Below are 20,394 nucleotides of genomic sequence, written 5' to 3'. Positions count from 1 at the left end.
GGCGCTGGTGATTACAGAGATTCTTGCGCCTCCTCGGCTGCAGAATAATAGAAATAGTGAGAGCAAGCTACAGTAAACAGTTAGCAAGTTAAGTGCAACCATCCAGTCATTTTTTCGTGTTGCTTGGCCTTACTTTCAGAATGGAGGATTACATATCTAAATTGAAAGAAATAGAGATACTTAAAACTGAAGAAAGATAAGGAAGGCTTCTACAAAGAAGGTATAGATGCCCTTCAGAAGAAGCAGCGCATGGACTTCATTTACAAGTAAAGTTAACACGATAATAACGTTCTTTTTGTAATTCTTTTTTTCTATGCTAGTTTATCTAAAGAATGCTGACATGACATTTTAAACAAAACATGTTAACTGTTGCCAATCAAATTGTGAATAAGCTACTCTGTGGTGTTCAGATGTTTGTAAATCTGACTGTGATGACGTCAGTGCCTCACCAGCCATGAACCTCACCGCACGTCACTGTATATCCCTACTGTCCAGAGGATTCCCTGAGGCTACACTGATTACTTCTATTATCCTGACTGATTATGGTCTACGACTGGCCTGATTGCCCCATTTGCACTGGTATCACCTCATCAGACAAAAAATACTTTATCAACATTGCAGGGATAATACCAGTGGGCCTCCATTTGCACTACATATGCACCAGTGATGAGCTATACAGTCCGGTGTTGGTCTTCCTTTAATTATTATCTCCTGTTTCGATGAAAGTCCAGTTTAGAAAATTCGTTCAATTTACATATGTAATCCTCCATTCTGAAAATGAGGCCAAGCAACACGAAAAACTGACTGGATGGTTGCACTTAACTTGGTAACTGTTTACTGTAGCTCGCTGTTACTAATTCTATTATTCTGCAGCTGAGGAGTCGCAAGAAGAATCTCTGGATTCCAGCGCCCCCTGTCACGAGGCAGGAGGTGTCACTGCATAGCAAGCAAGCACAGTTAGCCTAGTCATTGCGCAATCCATGGTGAGGCTCAGCCGGCTGCCTGATAACGGGGTCATCTGACTCTGAAAAAGCAGACAGGCTGTTTTCCCTTCCAATAGACCGGCAGTGGATCTCATGGGTAAAATGCTGTTGCTGTTAGCCTCGGATAAAGGCGGATTCCTTTTCCCGCACATATTCCTCTACCAGCTACTACCCTCAGCGCTCTGTGTCAGCCAAATCAACATACCCAGGTATGTCGAGTTGGCGACTATTGAGGGTTGGCGCAAGAAGTGGACCGAGTGCCACTAGCTACATGCTAGGTCTCTGTGCAAAGTGTGATGACTGAGCCCCTCTGTGAAGCGGCATCGAGTATCAATCTGACCGTAGTGGCCGTGGTGCTCACACGTAACCGGCATGAGAAGGCCCTCTGCTTTTTCCAACAGCAGTCTGGCGTTGGGTACCCCCCTGCACCTACGAGGCTCCGGGAAACTCCAGCACCGACGTGCAGTAGCAGCCATGAGCCCCAACAACGAGTGTGAGCTGCTTTTCATCACAGACTCGTCATCAGAAAGACATTTCTTTGTGAACAGCGGATCGCAGGTCAGCCTATCGACACTCACAGCCGAGGACAAAGCGGCCGGGGGAAGCGGGCCTCCTCTGTGATCAGCTAAGGACTCGGCCATCACCAACTTTGGTTCCAGGTCGATGACTGTGTGCATCCATGGACAGAATTTCCAATGGAATTTCATCATTGCTGCGATTGGTTGGCAACCAATTCAGGTGTCCACCACCTAGTGCCCATACCCGAAGGAGGATAAAGCTGTACAGAAAATGGATGGAAGGATGGATTTCATCGTAGCCTCAATAACAGTTCTGTTAATCGTCTCAGATTATTGTATGTGCACATAGAATACTCGATGTTGCTAACCATCGTTTGATATACATCCTGTTCGCCACCGGGTGAGGCTGGGGGGCTCGACCATTAATGCACGCAAATTATTTAGCGTCAGGTAAAGTTTATGAACGTCTGCTGACCGATTTTCCGTCGTTAATGACGAAATTCGCTACAGTGGAGCGTCGGAGAATAGTGAGGTATTTCAACAGCTTGTGGGCCTCTTTGATCAGCAACCCTCCGGCAAATGCTACCGAATGCATCCCGTGTAAGTACCCGTGACATAACAGAGTATTTTATATATATATATATATATATAAAAAAAAAATCCGCGTCTCACCCACCATTGGTGGTGTCTGTCCCCCATTTCAGCTCGGGTCCTCTACCAGAGGCCAGGAAGCTTGAGGGTTCTGCGCAGTATGTTCCCAGCACTGCGCTTTTCTGGACCGAGATATTCGATGTTGTTCCCGGCATCTGCTGCAACCACTCGTCGAGTTTGGGGGTCACTGCCCCGAGTGCTCCGACCACCACAGGCACGACTGTCACCTTTACCTTCCAGGCTCTCTCCAGCTCCTCTCTGAGCCCTTGGTATTTCTCGATTTTCTCATGTTCCTTCTTTCTGATGTTTCCATCACTCGGGACCGCTACATCCACGACAACGGCTTTCTTTTGCCCTTTATGTATGACCACGATATCTGGTTGGTTGGCCATTACCATCTTGTCGGTCTGTATCTGGAAGTCCCACAGGATCTTTGCTCGGTCATTCTCCACCACCTTGGGAGGTGTTTCCCATTTTGACCTTGGGGTTTCCAGTCCATACTCCGCACAGATCCAATCCAATATATATATATATATATATATATATATATATATATATATATATATATATATATATATATATATATATATATATATATATATATATATATATATATATAAAGCAGTAAAGTCTACGTTATATCGATATTCAAGGTGGTGGAGTCCGAAAAAATATTCGATATAACCGGGGTAATGGCTATCGATATATCCGACCCTGTTTGCATGTAATTTTCGAGAAATACCGTGCGTGCATGGAGAAATAGTATCGATATGGTGGTCGGAACTCGGGTGACTATCGATATATCTGATATCGATATAACGAGACTTTACTGTATATAGTTGTTGCTAGGTTAAAATCTTAGCGAAAGAACATAGATGGTTTGAAAGGGGGGTAAAAGAAGCGATTCTCATAAAACAACTAAATCCTTCATTAAACCGGTCTGGTGGGGTGAGGTTCAATTTGGATCGTTCATACCATAGCCTGCTTAAGCAACACAGGTTAGGCAACATTCGCAATGCTGATGAGGTGATACCGGTGGGAGTGGGGCAAATAGGCCAATCGTTAGTCAGGAATGTAGGAACAATCAGTGGGGCCACAGGGAGTGGTCCTCTGCTCCCCCCAACCTGAGAGTAGGGACCTATCATACCTGTGTCCGGCGCCGCCATGTCTGGACATTAGGGATATATAAATAGGCCCTATACGACCAGTCAGACTTTAGTTCGCTGACGAAGCCTCTTGGATAGGAGGCGAAACGTCCGACACCTTCAAGAAGTACAGATGACGGCTGAAGAAACCTTCTCATCGATGGACCACTCCTGTATGACTGAGAGCTTACACGGACGTATTTTTCTGGAAACACACGGAGCGCCACAATGAGTGATGTGTCGGTTCTTGGAGCTCCTGAAATGGCAGCCGGCAGTGTTTACAGTGAGTAAACACTGTATATACAACACATATATATACATGCACTTTGTCCGCAAAAATGAAAAATAGGACTGGTCCGACGACAAGGTTGTGGTCTTGACAAAATCAGACTTCCATCGTATTTTTTTCTGTGATCCTCATGGCTGAGAAGAAGCTGCAAACTCATGTTTATAACAGCCTTTTCTCATCTTTGTTCGGGCCAGCCTGTTCAAAATCTTACTCCTATAGTCACAGATTCAATTTCCTCTGTTTGTTAGTACAACTACCATTTTTTTCAATGTAATGGATGTGAATGATTGCTTGGAAACGGTGATAAAATAAACCACTCTGTGAAACTTATCCTACTGTAACAAATGATAAATTCTAACCGGAAGTTGCAAACATTAACACTTGCCCATGAGACCCCTCAGGAATAAGGTGGATTCAGACACAGATTGAGGGAATAGCAAAAAGCAGGATGATACGTTGTGTTAGTATTTAAAAGAAATGTGAATGATTGTATTTTACATGCTATGCATTGGATTTGAAATTAAATCCCAGATTATGCCCACGGACCATTTTTATGATGAATGTTAAGCAGATTCCTTACTTACAGACAGTGTATTGTAGGTGTTCAAATACCTGACATGTTTCGGCGACTACTTCCGCCTTCGTCAGAGTGTCACGGATGTTGCTGTGACGCGCCATTTTCAGCTGGTGTTGCGATGAGTTGACACTCTGACGAAGGCGGAAGTAGTCGCCGAAACATGTCAGGTATTTGAACACCTACAATACACTGTCTGTAAGTAAGGAATCTGCTTAACATTAGTTATCAAGTAGACAGGATGAATTTAGTACAACGAAAACATTTTTATGATGTTAGGTCCTCTAGTCCAGTGGTCCCCACCCTTTTTCTAACTACTGACCGGTCAACGCCTGACAATTTTAGTTTGGACGGAAAGGTGCACAAATTTCCAAGTGTGTTTCAATCTCTCGGTTTAATACAGGAATGTCCAGCTCCGGGCCAGAAGGGCCACTGTCCTGCCTGTTTTTTTCAGCGCTTCCAGTTGCAAAAATACATAGAAACAAAAATTAGTGCATGCAAAAGATAGGTTGCCAAATGAAAAACAAAGTAATGTAGTTCATTGTATTCATTGTAAAAATGAATATCGTAAAGAGCAATATATTGGAGAAACTAAACAAATGCTCAAAAAAAGACAATCAATATTGCAGGGACAATGCTCGTGGGGCTCAATCTGCAGTACATATGCACCTAAAAGCTAGCAACCACTCATTTATTGACAGCGAGGTTAAAATATTAACTAAAGACAATAGATGATTTGAAAGTTGAGTAAAAGAAGCAATTGCAACAGCAAAACCCTTCACTAAATCGCCATGGTGGTTTAAGATTAATTTAGATCGTGCTTACAACAGCCTTCTGAGGTCATTACCACGCTTGTGCTAATGAGCTTATACCAGATCTAATGGGGCAATCAAAGCCAGGCATTTGGGGATCTAGACCCCACAATGAATATGACACCTATGCCCATGATTGATGTAGTTTCTGACCGCATTGTAGCTATCACACTTTGGTAAAAAGAGGTAATCAGATAGAAAGAAAATAAATAATAAGATTAGCTTCAGGGAGTAGTCTGCTGCTCCCCCATCCTTAGAGCAGGGACCTATCAGAGCAGAGATCTGGCACCGCCACCTCTGTCCATTAGGGATATATCGAGGGCCAGAGTTACCAGCACAACTTTAGTTCGCTGACAAAGCTCTTCGGATGAGGATCAAAACGTCTGACACCTTCAAAGAAGTACAGATGACGGCTGAAGAAACCTTTTCATAGAAACACCACATTTAAACTTCACCTTTTAAAATATCAGCAAGTAGAAGATCGACATTAAAATGAGGGATACACTGTGTTGTCAAAGTAGTTTACATTTTAGGAGAGATCTGCTCAAAATGATGCCAGACAGGGGATATTCTCTTCCTTTTCATTGTGGACGGTGCGTCCAATGCAGAACAAATGCTATTGAAGATGCGCCTTGGGTGTGTCAGTGTCAGCCATCAGCTCATTGTTGCTTCGGTGCACCATTTTATTTCAAATGACCTGCGAAACTATGAGTTGTTGATGACGTAGGAAGCCGGTCTCGCAAGGCTTCGGGCATGGCAACTGCCGCATTCCGAGCCATTGTGGGCGTGGCCAAAAGCGTAACACATGCCTCGAATCACACTTCGCAAATTGTTTCACCCGTTTACTCGGCACACGCCTCGGAGCCTCGGTACGGTCAGGCACATCACTAGTTTACATTTTTCGTTTATGGATGTGAGCTCAGACTCAAACATTTAAAGGAAACATTTTATTCAAAAATGATTATTTATTGGGAAAATAAGATCCAGTGATACATAGAAAAAAAAACAATAATCAGGTTAAAGTGCAAAAATACATTTGTTATATACTGAAATGCATCCGTATAAAAATAACATTAGAATGTTACAATGAAATGGAGGAAAATGTGCTAACATGGCTTTTATCCTCCTCACTTGAAAAATCATTTGTGGGACCTTGTCTTTGGAATAGTTTTCTGCAGTGCAGGGTCTCTGTCAAAACATTTTAGTAACTAGTTGTGCACTTATTCACAAAGATTTATTTCTGCATCTTGTAAAAAAATGCTGGTGAAAATGTTAATCCTTGAGCAGTGTTCCCACACCAGTGGAAGAAATTGGAGGTTGTCCTCCCAATTACTGAGTTTTCTTTAGGTCTTTGGTTGATTATCGTATTTGGTCATACTCAACTGTATATATCCAGTGTCCCTATCCCTTTCCTTGAAGAAAACAGATTCATTTCATCTTGGCTTGCTTCAGTTCCTTCACCTGCATGTGTAATGTCTTGTGCACAGCCAGTGTCCTGGACTGGCAGAAGCCTTTCCCACACTCTAGACACTTGAAGGGCTTTTCTTTGGAATGAATGTACCTAAGGAATACAACACATTGCAGTGTTAGAATAAGTAAGAAGTCAGAACTGCTTTATTTGTCATGTCTGTCGAAACCTTATTGTTGGTATTCATTTTTCCGGGAGGAAAAACATGCAATGCCTTCATCTTATTCACTTCAGGGGCACAAGTAGGCACAAATACTAAATGTAAGGAGAAAAATATAAAATAAAATAATACCTTCTAAATACACAGAAATGCCAAAAATGTTCAAATCTGGGATTTAACAGAACAAAATAATGTGTGGTTTTATCCCATTTATCTATATACAGTAAAGTCTCGTTATATTGATATTGGTTATATCGATAGTACTACTTATTACGCTACTATTTCTATGAACGCAAGGAGAAAATTTACATGCCGCAGGATCGGATATATCGATAGTCCGGTTATATCGATATTTTTTCCGACTCCCGAGAATATCGATATAACGAGACTGTACTGTATCTACATATCTACATTTGTATCAAGAAAGAGAGTGTGATAGAGAAAGAGATAGAGAGAGAGAGAGAGAGAGAGAGAGAGAGAGAGAGAGAGAGAGAGAGAGAGAGAGAGAGAGAGAGAGAGAGAGAGAGAGAGAGAGAGAGAGACAGAGATATCAAGACGTCATAATATTTTGTTAACAACTAAATTAAACCTTTGGGTTGTTTTTAACTGTAATAAAAATAGGAGGTGAGTGGGACGAAAACACAAAATTTCCACAAAAAGTATTTAGAGTATATTTATCTGGACATCTTTGCCTTTCCAGCAGCTCATGTATTTCTTTTTTCTACTTTCATTCCTTTCATCACTTTGCTGCTGTGAAATGTAAATTTCTCCACTGTGAGACTAATAAAGGCAAATCCAATCCAATCCAATCTTGTTCATATGAATACACTGTACATGATTACATTCATGTTTTGGGAATTTTTAGGCAGTCATGTGAGCCACTTGTTCACAATACTACGGACAGATTGACAAACCGATTGATAGACACTTTATTCAAACAACACCATAATAACATGTTTATTATCTGTGTGATGTTTAGCATTTTTTATTGTTCATAATGTTTTAAAAAGTAATATTGTAAATGTTTTTAATGCATAATAAAACTCACAATGGCAAATCTGTCTTCATGCCCATGTGGGGCAGGATTATCGCAAACTTGTCGAATGTAAACAAAGAAATGTGTTGATGGCCACTTTGTCGGCATTGAAAATGTGATCATGCAAAATAATAATTCATTTAAAAACATTGTTGAATTAATGTACCTGTAATTTGACTCTTCTTTTTTTTCTGTACCTGTAATGTCCAACAGATGTGACTTTCGTTAGTTCCCACACTGCAAATATGCTTTTGTAAAAAGTTTGGGGATAGCGTTAAAACAGTTTGATAAACTCCAAATAGCAGTTGTAGTCTGGGAAGTAACTGATCGGAGCCTAACGCTGCTGTCTTCGGGCAGTCGGCGGTTGAAACGTGATTTGAAAAGTCACATCTCTCGGAAGGTACATGATTTTTCATCGTTTGGTTCGGGGCCGCCACAAAAATGGACAAAATCCGACTTCAACGGACAGTTAGGACGGCGGAAAAAATCATTGGCACCGCCCTACCCACTCTCGAGGACTTGCACACTGCAAGAATCCAAACTAGGGCGCGGAAAATCCTACTGGACCCTCCGCACACTGCCCACCACCTTTTCCAGCTACTCCCCTCAGGCAGGCGCTACCGATCCATGCGCACCAAATCCAGCAGACATTTAAACAGCTTCTTCCCCCAAGCCATTAACTCTTTGAACTCTTTCAACAGTAGCCAAAATGGAACTGTATAGTGCCACTTAGCAGTTTTTTTGACAACGATACTAGTGCAGCGTGTTCTACCGGAAACAAATTCCTTGTGTGTTCTACATACTTGGCAATAAAGATGATTCTGATTCTGATTCTGATTCTGATTCTGATTGGATTCAAGTGTTGGTGTGAAGTGTTATTGTCTGTATTGTTTACGCCGGTGTAATTGTCACACACTTAGGAGTATTGGGTTGCAAAAATGGTAAATGGAGGGACTTATACCACTGTGTTTTAACCACCCCATATGGTGCCCAAAGCGCTTTACAAAGGCTCACATTTTCCTATTCGTGTAATATCTGTACACTTTGACATGAGCGCTATGGTTGAGGATTGGCCTCACAACTTGCAATGTTTTTTGTTTTGTGTCCATATTCTTCTGTATCTGTAATCTGTATGCTGGCATATTATTTCAAAGGTGTTCCAAATACTCTACAAGACCTGTCAACACCTGACCAGCGATCGGCTGATTAAAGCTTCGAGACGATCAAATATTTGGCAAACTAGCCACTTGTCAAAGTGTCAAAATGAAGGAAACGTTCACACACAGATTGATCAACGCTACAATATGCAGACCATGTTTTAGTGTTTTGTCAAATACAAAGATGTGGCCCCCTGACCTTGACTTTCACACTTGTGCTGTCGACATTTTGCACAGTCCATGTGTGGCATTCCCGGATGCTGTTTTTTTAATTGCTTTAGCTTTGTAGGGTTTTAAATTGCATTGAACTGTATTTAAAATTGACATTGGTTTTCGAAAAGGTTCCCACGTCCATCTAGAGCAGAGGTCCCCTACTCCCGGGCCGTGGACCGGTACCAGTCCGTGGGTCATTTGGTACCGGGCCGCGCAGAAAGAATAATTACGTTACATAAAATGAAAAATGAAAAAGTACTAGATTACATCCGTCTATGACTTACTCTTGACGCATGTCAAAACGCTTGTCTTGGTCACGCGATACATACCGCTAAAATTATCCCACCGTAAAATATCAAAATGAGTAAAAAACAAACATCTTTGGAAAGTTTCTTTATCCGCCGGTCCGTGAAAATATTGTCTGACATTAAACCGGTCCGTGGCTCAAAAAAAGGTTGGGGACCACTGATACAGAGGATATGCTTTGAACAGTGATGTCTCAATCTTTCATTTCCACCTCAGTTTAATCTACATGCAGGACGTCACACCATTCCCACTTCCCTTACAGTTTCAGTCCAGCACGGTGCCTACTTGTCCAACTATATTTTCAAGCATGGATGAACAAACATAGACTCACGTTTACAACTGACACTGACTGTTGATTGATGTGTTCAGTAGTCTGAAAATGGACGATGTTTTCCTTGAATGAGGCTATTTTTGCCGTTAAATGGCAGAAGACTAGTCTATGACTATGAGTGAACAACGAGTACTGTACAAATATGGTCCATATTTGTTAAGATGGTATTGACCCCAATTTATGCTTAAAATGGCTTGTGTGTTCAATTGAGAGTAAAACTCTGCTAATTTGAATGTATTTTGTCCTGTGATTCGTCTCTCTTCGATATGCTCTATTTTGATATATTTATACCTACATCACATAATGTATGATCTCAGGTTTTGGACAGGTGCAATACTGGTTTGGCTGACGTGCATGTCCACTGATGCTCACCATGGTCCAAGGGATGTTTGGTAACTGTGTGAACGCTCAGACGCAAAGAAATTTAGAGGGAACATTGCTGCTAGTTGTGAGAGCTCTCCCGTGGTAAGCAATCTAAATACGTTTGACAGCATGTATTTTGGTAAATGTTATAATGAAAAAAATCCATCGGTGACTTTGTATCCCAATGAGTAACTTTTGAAGCTGACTGCTCAAAAACCAGCACATACCCAGCCAGTGACCTGTCTTTTTTCGCAGTTGGCCAGTCCAAAGCTCGCACAGGGTGACCAACGTCAATCCACTGCTGTATAATGTGAGCAATTACCCACTGACTCCATGAACGGTTGTTTAACAAAGAACGTTGACACAGTGGCACACTCACATCTGCCTGCCTGGTTTTCTCCGGGCACTCCAGTTTCCTCCCACATTCCAAAGACAAGCATGGTCGGTTGACTTATCACTGAAAATTGGCCCTAGCTTTGCTTGTGAATTACACACTGAACTGATCGCCAGCCAATTACAGGGCAAAAAACTACAAACACCCATTCATTCTTACAATCACACCAAAGGACAATTTAGAGCAGGTGTGCCCAATCTTTTTTATATGAACATTTAATTTTCAAATTATCACGTACTACAATTGACCTGTTACCACACAATCAGACCTGATCTGTTACCCACACACACACACTTGGACGCACTAATGCAGAAATGAGTCACCATTTATGCCATTACGACCAAGTTAACAGCATCCTAACATGAATGAAACAGAAAGTACACAGTACAATAGTTTGTGAGTTTGTAAAAAAAGAAATCACACAGACAGTTGTGCATAAACATGACAATCAGAGCTCATGTGTAACTTTAAAAGGATTCGACTGGTGCTCCTGATTGCCATTCTCTGCCAGTACCTTGGTGAAGTGTAGATACTAAATTTTATTTTATTAGATTTTAAAAGCTGGAACTGGTGACTGATGACTGCTCACAACTTCTGGTGATGGGGGTCAAGCACCACCTTTGGTTAAAGGTGACTTGCATTTTAATTCTATTGTTTTAAATACTTTTTCCCCCGAGGACCGCTGTGATAGGCTCCAGCACGACCCTTTTGAGTATGAAGCAGATCGGAAAATCAATGGATGGGTACATTGATAGATAATTTCATGAATGATGAAGAAAACACTGATGCAGCTGGTCACCCCCAGCGACCCACCCATATTCCAAAAAATGGATAGCAGGCTGATTGAACACTCTAAATTGTTTGGAGGTGTGAGTTTGAGAGCGGACGGTTGTTTGTTTCTGTGTGCCCTGCGATTGGCTGGTAACTGGTCCCCTGCCTTGTGCCTGAAGACAGCTGGGATTAGGTGCAGCACACGCCGCGACCCGCGTGAGAATAAATTGGTCAGGAAGATGAATGAATGAATGGATCAATGAATGAATGAATAATTACAAACCCCAATTAATTGATCACACATATTTTTGAGTCTCCTAATTTTCTCAATTGAAACTAAAATTAGTTTTAAACTGTGGGGTGTTTTGAGTCACCGATAGGACAACATTCAGGTTGAGTCGTAACATACCACACGCCACCCGTGTACGCACACACACACACACACACACACACACACACACACACACACACACACACACACACACACACACACACACACACACACACAAACACGCACACACACACACACACACACACACACCCTCATTCACACGATGATACTGTATCCACTTCGCACATCCCTGGGGGTATTGTATTTCGTCAAACTGTGCGCAATTGGAAGAGGAGCAAATATGTAAATATGCGTTTTCAATGCAGCCTTCAAATCAAATGTGTTTCTTATTGGATTGGATTGGATTTGCCTTTATTAGCCTCACAGTGGAGAAATTTACATTTCACAGCAGCAAAGTATATATATATATATATATATATATATATAAATGTCATGATCAAGAAATGTTAAATCATTTTGTGTTTTCTGGATTTTGGATGGGAGAAAGGTGCGCATTTCTCCCCATCCAAAACAGTAGAGTTGGGCGACCACTAATTGACTCTGAGAAGGTGATTGCAACCACCTGGGAATGGCCAATTGCTGCTGGGTCCTGATTGGCCAGAAGCTCAGGTGAAGCACTTTTAAAACCAGACTGAGCCAGTCACTTCGAGGAGGAAGAAGAGGAAGAAAGGACAGCCTGGAGAGCAGTGTTCCCTGTGGTCTGCCAAAAAGCGACATCTGTTGCGACTTCAAATAAAGAAAACTCACAATACCCTTCCTGCATCTGGCTGAGTGAACTTTTATCATCTTTCCACCTAATTTCAGATTCTTTACTTACAGACAGTGTAGGTGTTCAAATAGCTGACATGTTTGAACACCTACACTGTAAGTAAAGAATCTGCTTAAAATTAGATATTAAGTAGACAGGATGAATTTAGTATAACAATCTTTCCACCTGCTTGCTGACTCGCCGCACGACTATATATATATATATATATATATATATATATATATATATATATATATATATATATATAGTAAAGTCTCGTTATATCGATATTTCAAGGGAGTCCGAAAAAATATCGATATAACCGGGACTATCGATATATCCGATCCTGTGGCATGTAAATTTTCTCCTTACGTTCATAGAAATAGTATCGTAATAAGCAGTACTATCGATATAACCGATATAACGAGACTTTACTGTATATATATATATATATATATATATATATATATATATATATATATATATATATATATATATATATATATATATATATATATATATATATATATATATATGCGTTTCCCATGAAATACGATACATTTCAACATGCTTCAAAGATGCATGGAATCATTTTCTGAACGTGACCAACATTGTGAAGAATCAAGTAAAAATATGTGGTGGGAGGAACACTTACCATTGCTTGTATTTGCATTTCAGTATTGCTGCTATCCTGTCAAGCGCTGAAACCCCATCACACCACACGTGCACTATGATATATTAAAAGATGCTTTCCACACAAAATACTTTTCATTCTGGTTTGATTCCATTAACTTACTCTTACATGTCAAATTATTTGTGACACAAAGTAATGACAAGGAATGAAATGCTATCAAATAAGACTTTAAATCATTTATTTGAAAGTATGACTGGGTTTGAACGTCCCAAAAAGGGTTTTCCTATTTCCTATAAATTGTGTCCAAATATCTTCTTCAATATATATAACAAGCAATGTGTATCTGTATATGTCTGTTTTAATCAAGCTACTCCTCCTTCAGAAACTTACAGTGTTAAGGAACAAGACACCCAGCCTTAAGCATAATAATCTTAAGGCTGGGTCTCTTGTTCCTTAACGCTGTGCCCAAACATGTCCTACTGAGACAAAATGCTGAGAAATTGAGCTTCCTCAAGCTCTTGTGGTGTGTTGCTTAACTGCCAAGCTGAAAACTAGGAACATATGAAAACAGGTTTCACATCAATGTTTGACCTCACCTGTGGTCTCGCAGGTGGTCCTGCCTTCTGAAGGCTTTATGGCAGATATCACAAGTGTACGGCCTCTCATCTGTGTGCGTCCTCTCATGGATTAACAGATTGTAGGATTTTGTAAAATGGCGGCCACAGAATTTGCAGACAAATTCTTTTTTGGTCTTTGAGGGCAATCGGCCACGACTGGACTTGCGCTCCGGGTAGGAGAGTTTGGCCACATCCAGGAGGCACCCTAAGCCGGGTGGCTCAGAATGGTGAGACGAAGCAGCGGCAGCAGCAGCAGCAGCACACCTGACATGCTCAAGTCTTCTGCTTTCAGATGATCCTCTTGAGTGGCTGCTGTGGCCAGGTTGGCAAAGTCAAAGCGAGGCTTGTTCTTTGAGCACTGCATCCGAGCCACAGAGTCCTGCTTGGACTGCGGGAGATGAGGGAAGACCGGGATTGAGGCCATTGAAGAAAATTGGACAGGTAGTTTTGAGAGAGTGCAGCGAGGAAAGGCCACAGGCAGGTAGCCCGGGGTCCATTGGTGAAGCTGAATGGCATGCAAGGCACTGAAGCTGTAGATGCTGTGCAAGTGATCCGTTGGCAGCTGAAGGCCTGTGGAGCTCTGGAGAAGGGAATAATTTGCAAGTTGGAGAGATGGGTGGACAGGGACAGGAGCTGCCATTGTCTTACTGCCCATGGCAAAGCCAAGAAATCCAAAAAAGAAGTCTGGAACAGACAAAGCGCATAGGGGTTGCAATTTAAATTATATTATTCATCGCTACTTCATGTGTCAAGGAGAGTCATTCCTTCCTGATGCCATTAAAACAACAACCAAAGCCGCTTGCTCAAATCGAAACATGATGTATAATAAACTACAATAAACTAATATGAATTGCTTAAAAACTCCACAAGAAATTGCTCCATAACAAAGCGGTGTGACAAATGAGAGTGCATGCAAGGAGTAAATGTATTAAGGAAGATACATGAATCACACTTGGCAGTTTGAAGGCATATGAGACAGTAATTGAGAAAAGCGTATACAGTATGAGTGTTTGCTGTTGCCAGAAACATGCCTGGAGCTGTTGAGTGTGGTGGAAGAGAATGGTGACATTCATCAGGAGCCTGTGGGTGTAAAATCAGGTTTTGATAAGCAGGAATAACAAGACAACAATGTGTCTTTGTTGCAGTTGGTGTTTGATTGACAGCGAGCAGAGCTCCTGCACATTGTACACATAACTGAAGCTAATGTTCACTCATTGCAAATGACATATATCCACATCTTTACCTTTTCTGAAATGCTAAAAAAACATATCGGCATTCATCCAGCTGTTTTCTACGGATTTATCCAGGTTGGGTCAGAGGGTAGCTAACTTAGGTGAAAGGAGAACACAGCCAAAAACACATCAGCTTCATAAAATGTGACAGACAGTATGTGAACAACTACATTTCCCTCATCTCTTTGCCAAAGGCAAATGAATAAACAATTGGTGTGAATCTGACAGATTCATGTAGAGCATTGGTCACCAAACTACGGCCCGCGGGCCGTATCCGGCCCGTCAGCACATTTGGCCCGGCCCCCTGAACAATACCAGAGATGCTATCAGATTTTGTTCCTAATTGGCCTCCAGAAAAATAAAAAAATCATTTTACAAGTGAAAGGTCGGTTTTCAATCGTTATCTGTTCCTATTTATCAATGTAATCAATGTATGTTGTTTATAATCGTGATTGAACAATACAAACACGCCTTTTCACAATAGAACGCTAAAGGAGTCGGTCACAATGCAACGCGACACAAGAAAGTGACGTATGAGGAAGTGGAGGGGAGTCCGGTGGTACATTCAGGTGCGCTCAGTTTGGCGCTCTATTTGGTCCCACACCCATTTTCTCTTGTAAACTTTCCTGTCAAATAGAGAAAGGAATAATGGCGAAAAGGTTAGGTAAGAGAAAAAATGATTCACAATGCAGGGTATTTAACCTGCAGTGGAAAAATGATTATTTTTATGTTCGATGCAAAGAAAAGGCTGTTTGTCTCATCTGTCAAGAGGCGGTGGCGGTATTCAAAGAATACAATCTTCGCCGACACTATGAATCCAGTCACAAAGACAAGTACGATAGCTTGCAAGGCCAAATGCGAGCAGACAAACTCTCAAAGCGAAAAGTGGACTACTATCGCAGCAGAATACATTTGTACGCCAAGCTCAGATGAAGAAGTCATCCATTCGGGCCAGCTTTCGGGTTGCTAAACTGATAGCAAGCAGCAGTAAGCCTTTAATGGACAGAGAGATTGTTAAGAAATGTATGGATACTGTCGCGGAGGAGTCGTGTCCCGAGAAGAAATATGCATATAATGCCGTAGGTCTGTCGGCGAGTACAATCACCAGACGCGGTGAAGAAATCGGGATTAATGTATATGCCCAGCTGCAGCAGAAGACAAAATAATTTGACTTTTTTTATAAGCACTGGATGAGAGCACGGACGTGCAAGACACAGCGCAACTGCTCATTTTTATTCGTGGCACAAACTTTGAGATATGCGAGGATCTGGCAGTCCTCCAAAGTCTCAAAGGGACTACAACGGGAGATGATATTTTTGACCAAGTGTACCAAACCATGGAGAAGTTGGACCTGAGTTACAGAACTGTGATGGTCTGAAAGACGCATTCAAGCCCAACAGTCTCATTGACTTCTATGCCGCCCTCCCAAACGACACATATCCAAACATCAAAAAACACGCAATGAAAATGTCCACAGTTTTTGGCAGCGCATATATCTGTGAGAAAAGCTTTTCACGCATGAAACTGCTGAAATCTTTGATGGGATCAAGATTGACATACTGTGTGTTTTGGATATTTTAGATGCTATAAAATGTTTTTCTGATGTCAGTTAGGAAACAAAAAAGTGATGTTGGTTCTCCTTTAAACCAGTGCTGTACACCATCAGGCAAAATCAACACAATATCTACATTAGTATAACAATATTTTGTTGTTATAATATAGAATTAAATTAACCTGTGCCATTGAACTATCCATCCATTTTCCGTACCGCTTATTCATCATTAGGGTCGCGGGTGTGCTGGAGCCTATCCCAGCCATCTTCAGACATACTTTTTTTTCTGAAATAGTCTAGCTGTTAACAAAAAACTTGATCCAACACTTTCCCACAACAATGACTTATTTATACAACAATTACACTTATCAATAAAATAACATCATTGTACAGATAACAGTAAATGATATTGAGCTCATACAATTAAAAAATAGTAAACCCTGATGGTCAACCATACATTCATTTTCTGATCCGCTCGCCTTCACAACCGGTCATGGGTGTGGTGGAGCTTATCCCAGCTGTCTTCAGGCAGTAGGCGGTGGACACCCTGAACCCATTGGCAGCCAATTTCAGAGGACGCAAACGAACAACAATTTGCACTCATTATCATACCTTGGGACAATTTTGAGTGTTCCATTAACCTATGGTTCATGTTTTTGAAATGTATGAGAAGACATGCACACTCCACACCGGGAGGCCATAGCTGGAAGTGAATCCAGTACCTCTGCATTGTGAAGTTGACGAGCTGACCGCTCGATACCAGGCCACTGGTAAATATTTCTTAGTTTGATTGTCATGCTTTCATTGGTTGTGTTTTTACTTAAGCTCACTTTATATTGACACACCTTTTTACAAATACTGTTGAACTACTGAAGGACTAAGAACAGTGAAGTAATGGGTCAAAGATCAAGAGAAATGTATTTAAGCTAATGCTGTTTCAACAGGATACATGAATCACAATCACATTGCGAAAATATGAAAATTAATCACTGCCTCGTCTAATTTGGTTGACCATCCACTCATACATATTTCATTGTTAACGTCCCTATGCATGGTTGAACATGCCCTGTGAAAAAAGAACAACAACAATACTGCCACTCCTAACTACTACTATTACTCCTACTACTACTACACAACAACGACTACTACTACTACTAATAATAATAATAATAATAATAATAATAATACCGTCACAGGCTGTCTTCTTGCGGTGTTCCGGCCCCTCATTACTAAAGTGGATGAAGTAGTTGTAATGAGAAGCAGTGAAGCTCAAAGAGCCCCCTGTGGTCTCTTCCTTTCTGATCATGACGCAGAAGTAATTGACTTTTACTCAGGAGGTCATTAGAGGACAGAGGTTGCTCCGCTGCTAAGTCTCTCCTCACCTTAAACCCTTTCATGTCTGCATATCAGGGGGGTCCAGATCCAGAGCGTCATGTGGATCCTTTGCTTAAGATAAGACTGTTACATTCAGCACCTCAGAGGGACTGTGGGGTGCTGCGTCTCACCTTCATGTAAATCTGATCAGAGTAGTACACGGCAACCCCCAAGTGTCTTCAAAACCATTTATATATATATATATATATATATATATATATATATATATATATATATATAGAGAGAGAGAGAGAGAGAGAGAGAGAGAGAGAGAGAGAGAGAGAGAGAGAGAGAGAGAGAGAGAGAGAGAGAGAGAGAGAGAGAGAGAGAGAGAGAGAGAGAGAGAGAAGCGAGTGGTTAGCATGTCACAGTGCAGAGGTACCGAATTCAATTCCAGCTCAGGCCGCCCTGTGTGTAGTTCGCATGTTCTCTCCGTGCCTGAGTGGGTTTTCTATGGGTCCTCCAGTGTCCTCCCACATTCCAAAAACATGCAGGCTGGCTGATTGAACATTCTAAATCAGTGGTCCCCAACCTTTTTTGCGCCACGGACCGGTTTAATGTCAGACAATATTTTCACGGACAGGCGGATAAATACAACAAAATAAAATGAAATGACAGACATGGAAACAACATATGTAACATCGCCTCTGCCACTTAACGCTCTATGATGACCATGGTAATGTTTCAATGTGCCTTCAAAATAAGATACACCACAAAAACATGTACAAAGTAATGAAAAATACAACTCACTATAACTGAATCAGTTATTTATTCTTTCTGCATGGCCCGGTACCAAATGACCCACGGACCAGTAACGGTCCGCGACCCGGGGTTTGGGGACCTCTGCACTAAATTGTCCCTAGTTGTGAGTGTGAGTAGGTATCACGTCTGTAAAATTTTGATAGATCACTTAAATTGTGCTCAGAAAACAGTTCACATTTTTTTCCAATTTATCAAGTGTATTTACATTTCTCACAATTGTGTTTTGATGAAAAGAGGTCACATTAGATAATCCAAACTTAAAAAGGCCAAGGCCCTGAAGATTTGCAAATGTCCCCATTGTGGGACGAATAAAGGTTTTCTGATTCTGATATCTAGTTCACTGTTTCTAAAAGCAAACTCACATCACTTATGTGTGCCTTGCGTGATCAGCAGGTGCACCACGGGAAATATTCAAATTTCACTTAATTTGGGAAAAAAGAGATCTATTTTTACTTTAATATGCTGTGTATTTGTTCAGCTATTGGTCATCATCAATGTGTTGTGACAGGCAAAACAATTTAATACTGTTTCATTAACTAGTGGAAATTCAGAATGAGTCAGGGCTTCGTGCCAGTCTATCAGTCAATTCTGTTCAATTCAAACAGGCCCAGATTACACACTTATATTGTTTATTCGGGTGTTTGGGCCTCTTTACAATGTGAAATGGTTGTCTTGACTCAATCAAAGTTGTAAAACACAGTAACACTTCGTGTGTAAAAAGGTTCCTATTTTATTTTCAGATACATATTCCCTCGCTACCAGCACAAAATGAAGCGGAACTGAGCCAAGGAGAAACACTGGTCTCATACGACATTTGTTAGTCAGGGTGCTGAAAAAAATGTCAATGGTTCAAAATGCCCACATCTTCCTTCTTGACATCCAATCTAACAAACAAGTTTTATGATATTATGCTTTTTTTACAGTACTTGCCTGCATCATCAATTAGTCAGGCAGGGGTGCAGCTTCACACAGTATTTCCAACAAAAGTTATCTTAAAGGACAACCGACGTCACTTTTTTTGTTTCTTAACTGACATCAGAAAAACGTTTTATACCATCTAAAATACCCAAAACACGCAGTATGATATTTTTATTCAAATGCAAAACACAGATAAAAATGACTTAAAGTGTCCAAAATCTGCAAAAAATTGCTGCGAATTGGGCATTTTCAGAAAGTCCTGCCCCCAGTTTGTGACGTCACGCCAAGACATCTTGCATTGCTTGAGAATCAAAACAATGGCTTCAGGTTCAGAGAATATGCTTTCTTGTTACGCATTCAGTTATGAATATGATTCAAATAGTACTGAAGAGGAAAGCATGCATGTTTGCAATAGATTAAAGAATTTATTCCATGCCATTTTGAGGCAACATTGGGGAGAAACGATCACCAGAAAAGAGGCACAAAATGGCGACCTCTTGTGGCCACCTCCGTTTCCACAGGCTGATAAATTCCTTATATGGAACTTGGACACCCTTTTCTGGCGGCTTTTGGGTGTAACACAAGATTTTCAAACCAAACAATACAGCAAAATACATTGACGTGATGGAAGGACTGCTATAATTTGTCTTTCTTTTCGGGCAGGGGGCGTTCCCTTAGTGACGTCACGTACGGAGTCGTCACCAACTCAAAAGCAAGACTTTCTGAATTCTTGAAGTCTTAAAACGTAAAATATAGCTATATGCGGTGGAATCTTTTTAAAATACGCCCAGTAGAAGCCATTTGAAGCAATTTTACAAATTATGGGCACAACTTGTCCGGAGACGTCGGTTGTCCTTTAAGGCACTTCCTTCACCTTTCACCTGAGTCATGTTTATTCAGACGAGGCAAATTTGGCTTCACCAAAGTGGGATGCTCCCTGGTGACCATTCAGTATCAATGAGCCAAGTTAGTCTTTTTTTCAATACCAACTCTGAAAAGTATTTTCGGATAATTTAGTGGGGGTAGCATGTGAA

At 41.1% G+C, this 20,394-nt stretch overlaps 1 protein-coding gene across 1 annotated transcript in view; it reads right to left on the bottom strand.

Moving 5' to 3' along the window:
• Window positions 1-5,923: 5,923 nt before the first annotated feature.
• Window positions 5,924-20,394, bottom strand: part of LOC148894047 (protein odd-skipped-related 1-like) — a 15,064-nt gene continuing 593 nt past the window's right edge. Inside the window, 3 exon segments of the mRNA XM_089005178.1 lie at window positions 5,924-6,533; window positions 13,502-13,779; window positions 13,782-14,206. Coding sequence (XP_088861304.1) covers window positions 6,401-6,533; window positions 13,502-13,779; window positions 13,782-14,206 — 836 coding nt within the window. The 3' untranslated portion in view covers window positions 5,924-6,400.

The sequence above is a fragment of the Hippocampus bargibanti genome, linkage group LG09 (assembly GCF_051943395.1).
Source record: "Hippocampus bargibanti isolate YZ-2025 linkage group LG09, ASM5194339v1, whole genome shotgun sequence".
Classification (NCBI taxonomy): Eukaryota; Metazoa; Chordata; class Actinopteri; order Syngnathiformes; family Syngnathidae; genus Hippocampus; species Hippocampus bargibanti.
The sequence above is the reverse complement of the archived record's forward strand: the minus strand, read 5'-3'. Positions and strand labels throughout refer to the sequence as shown.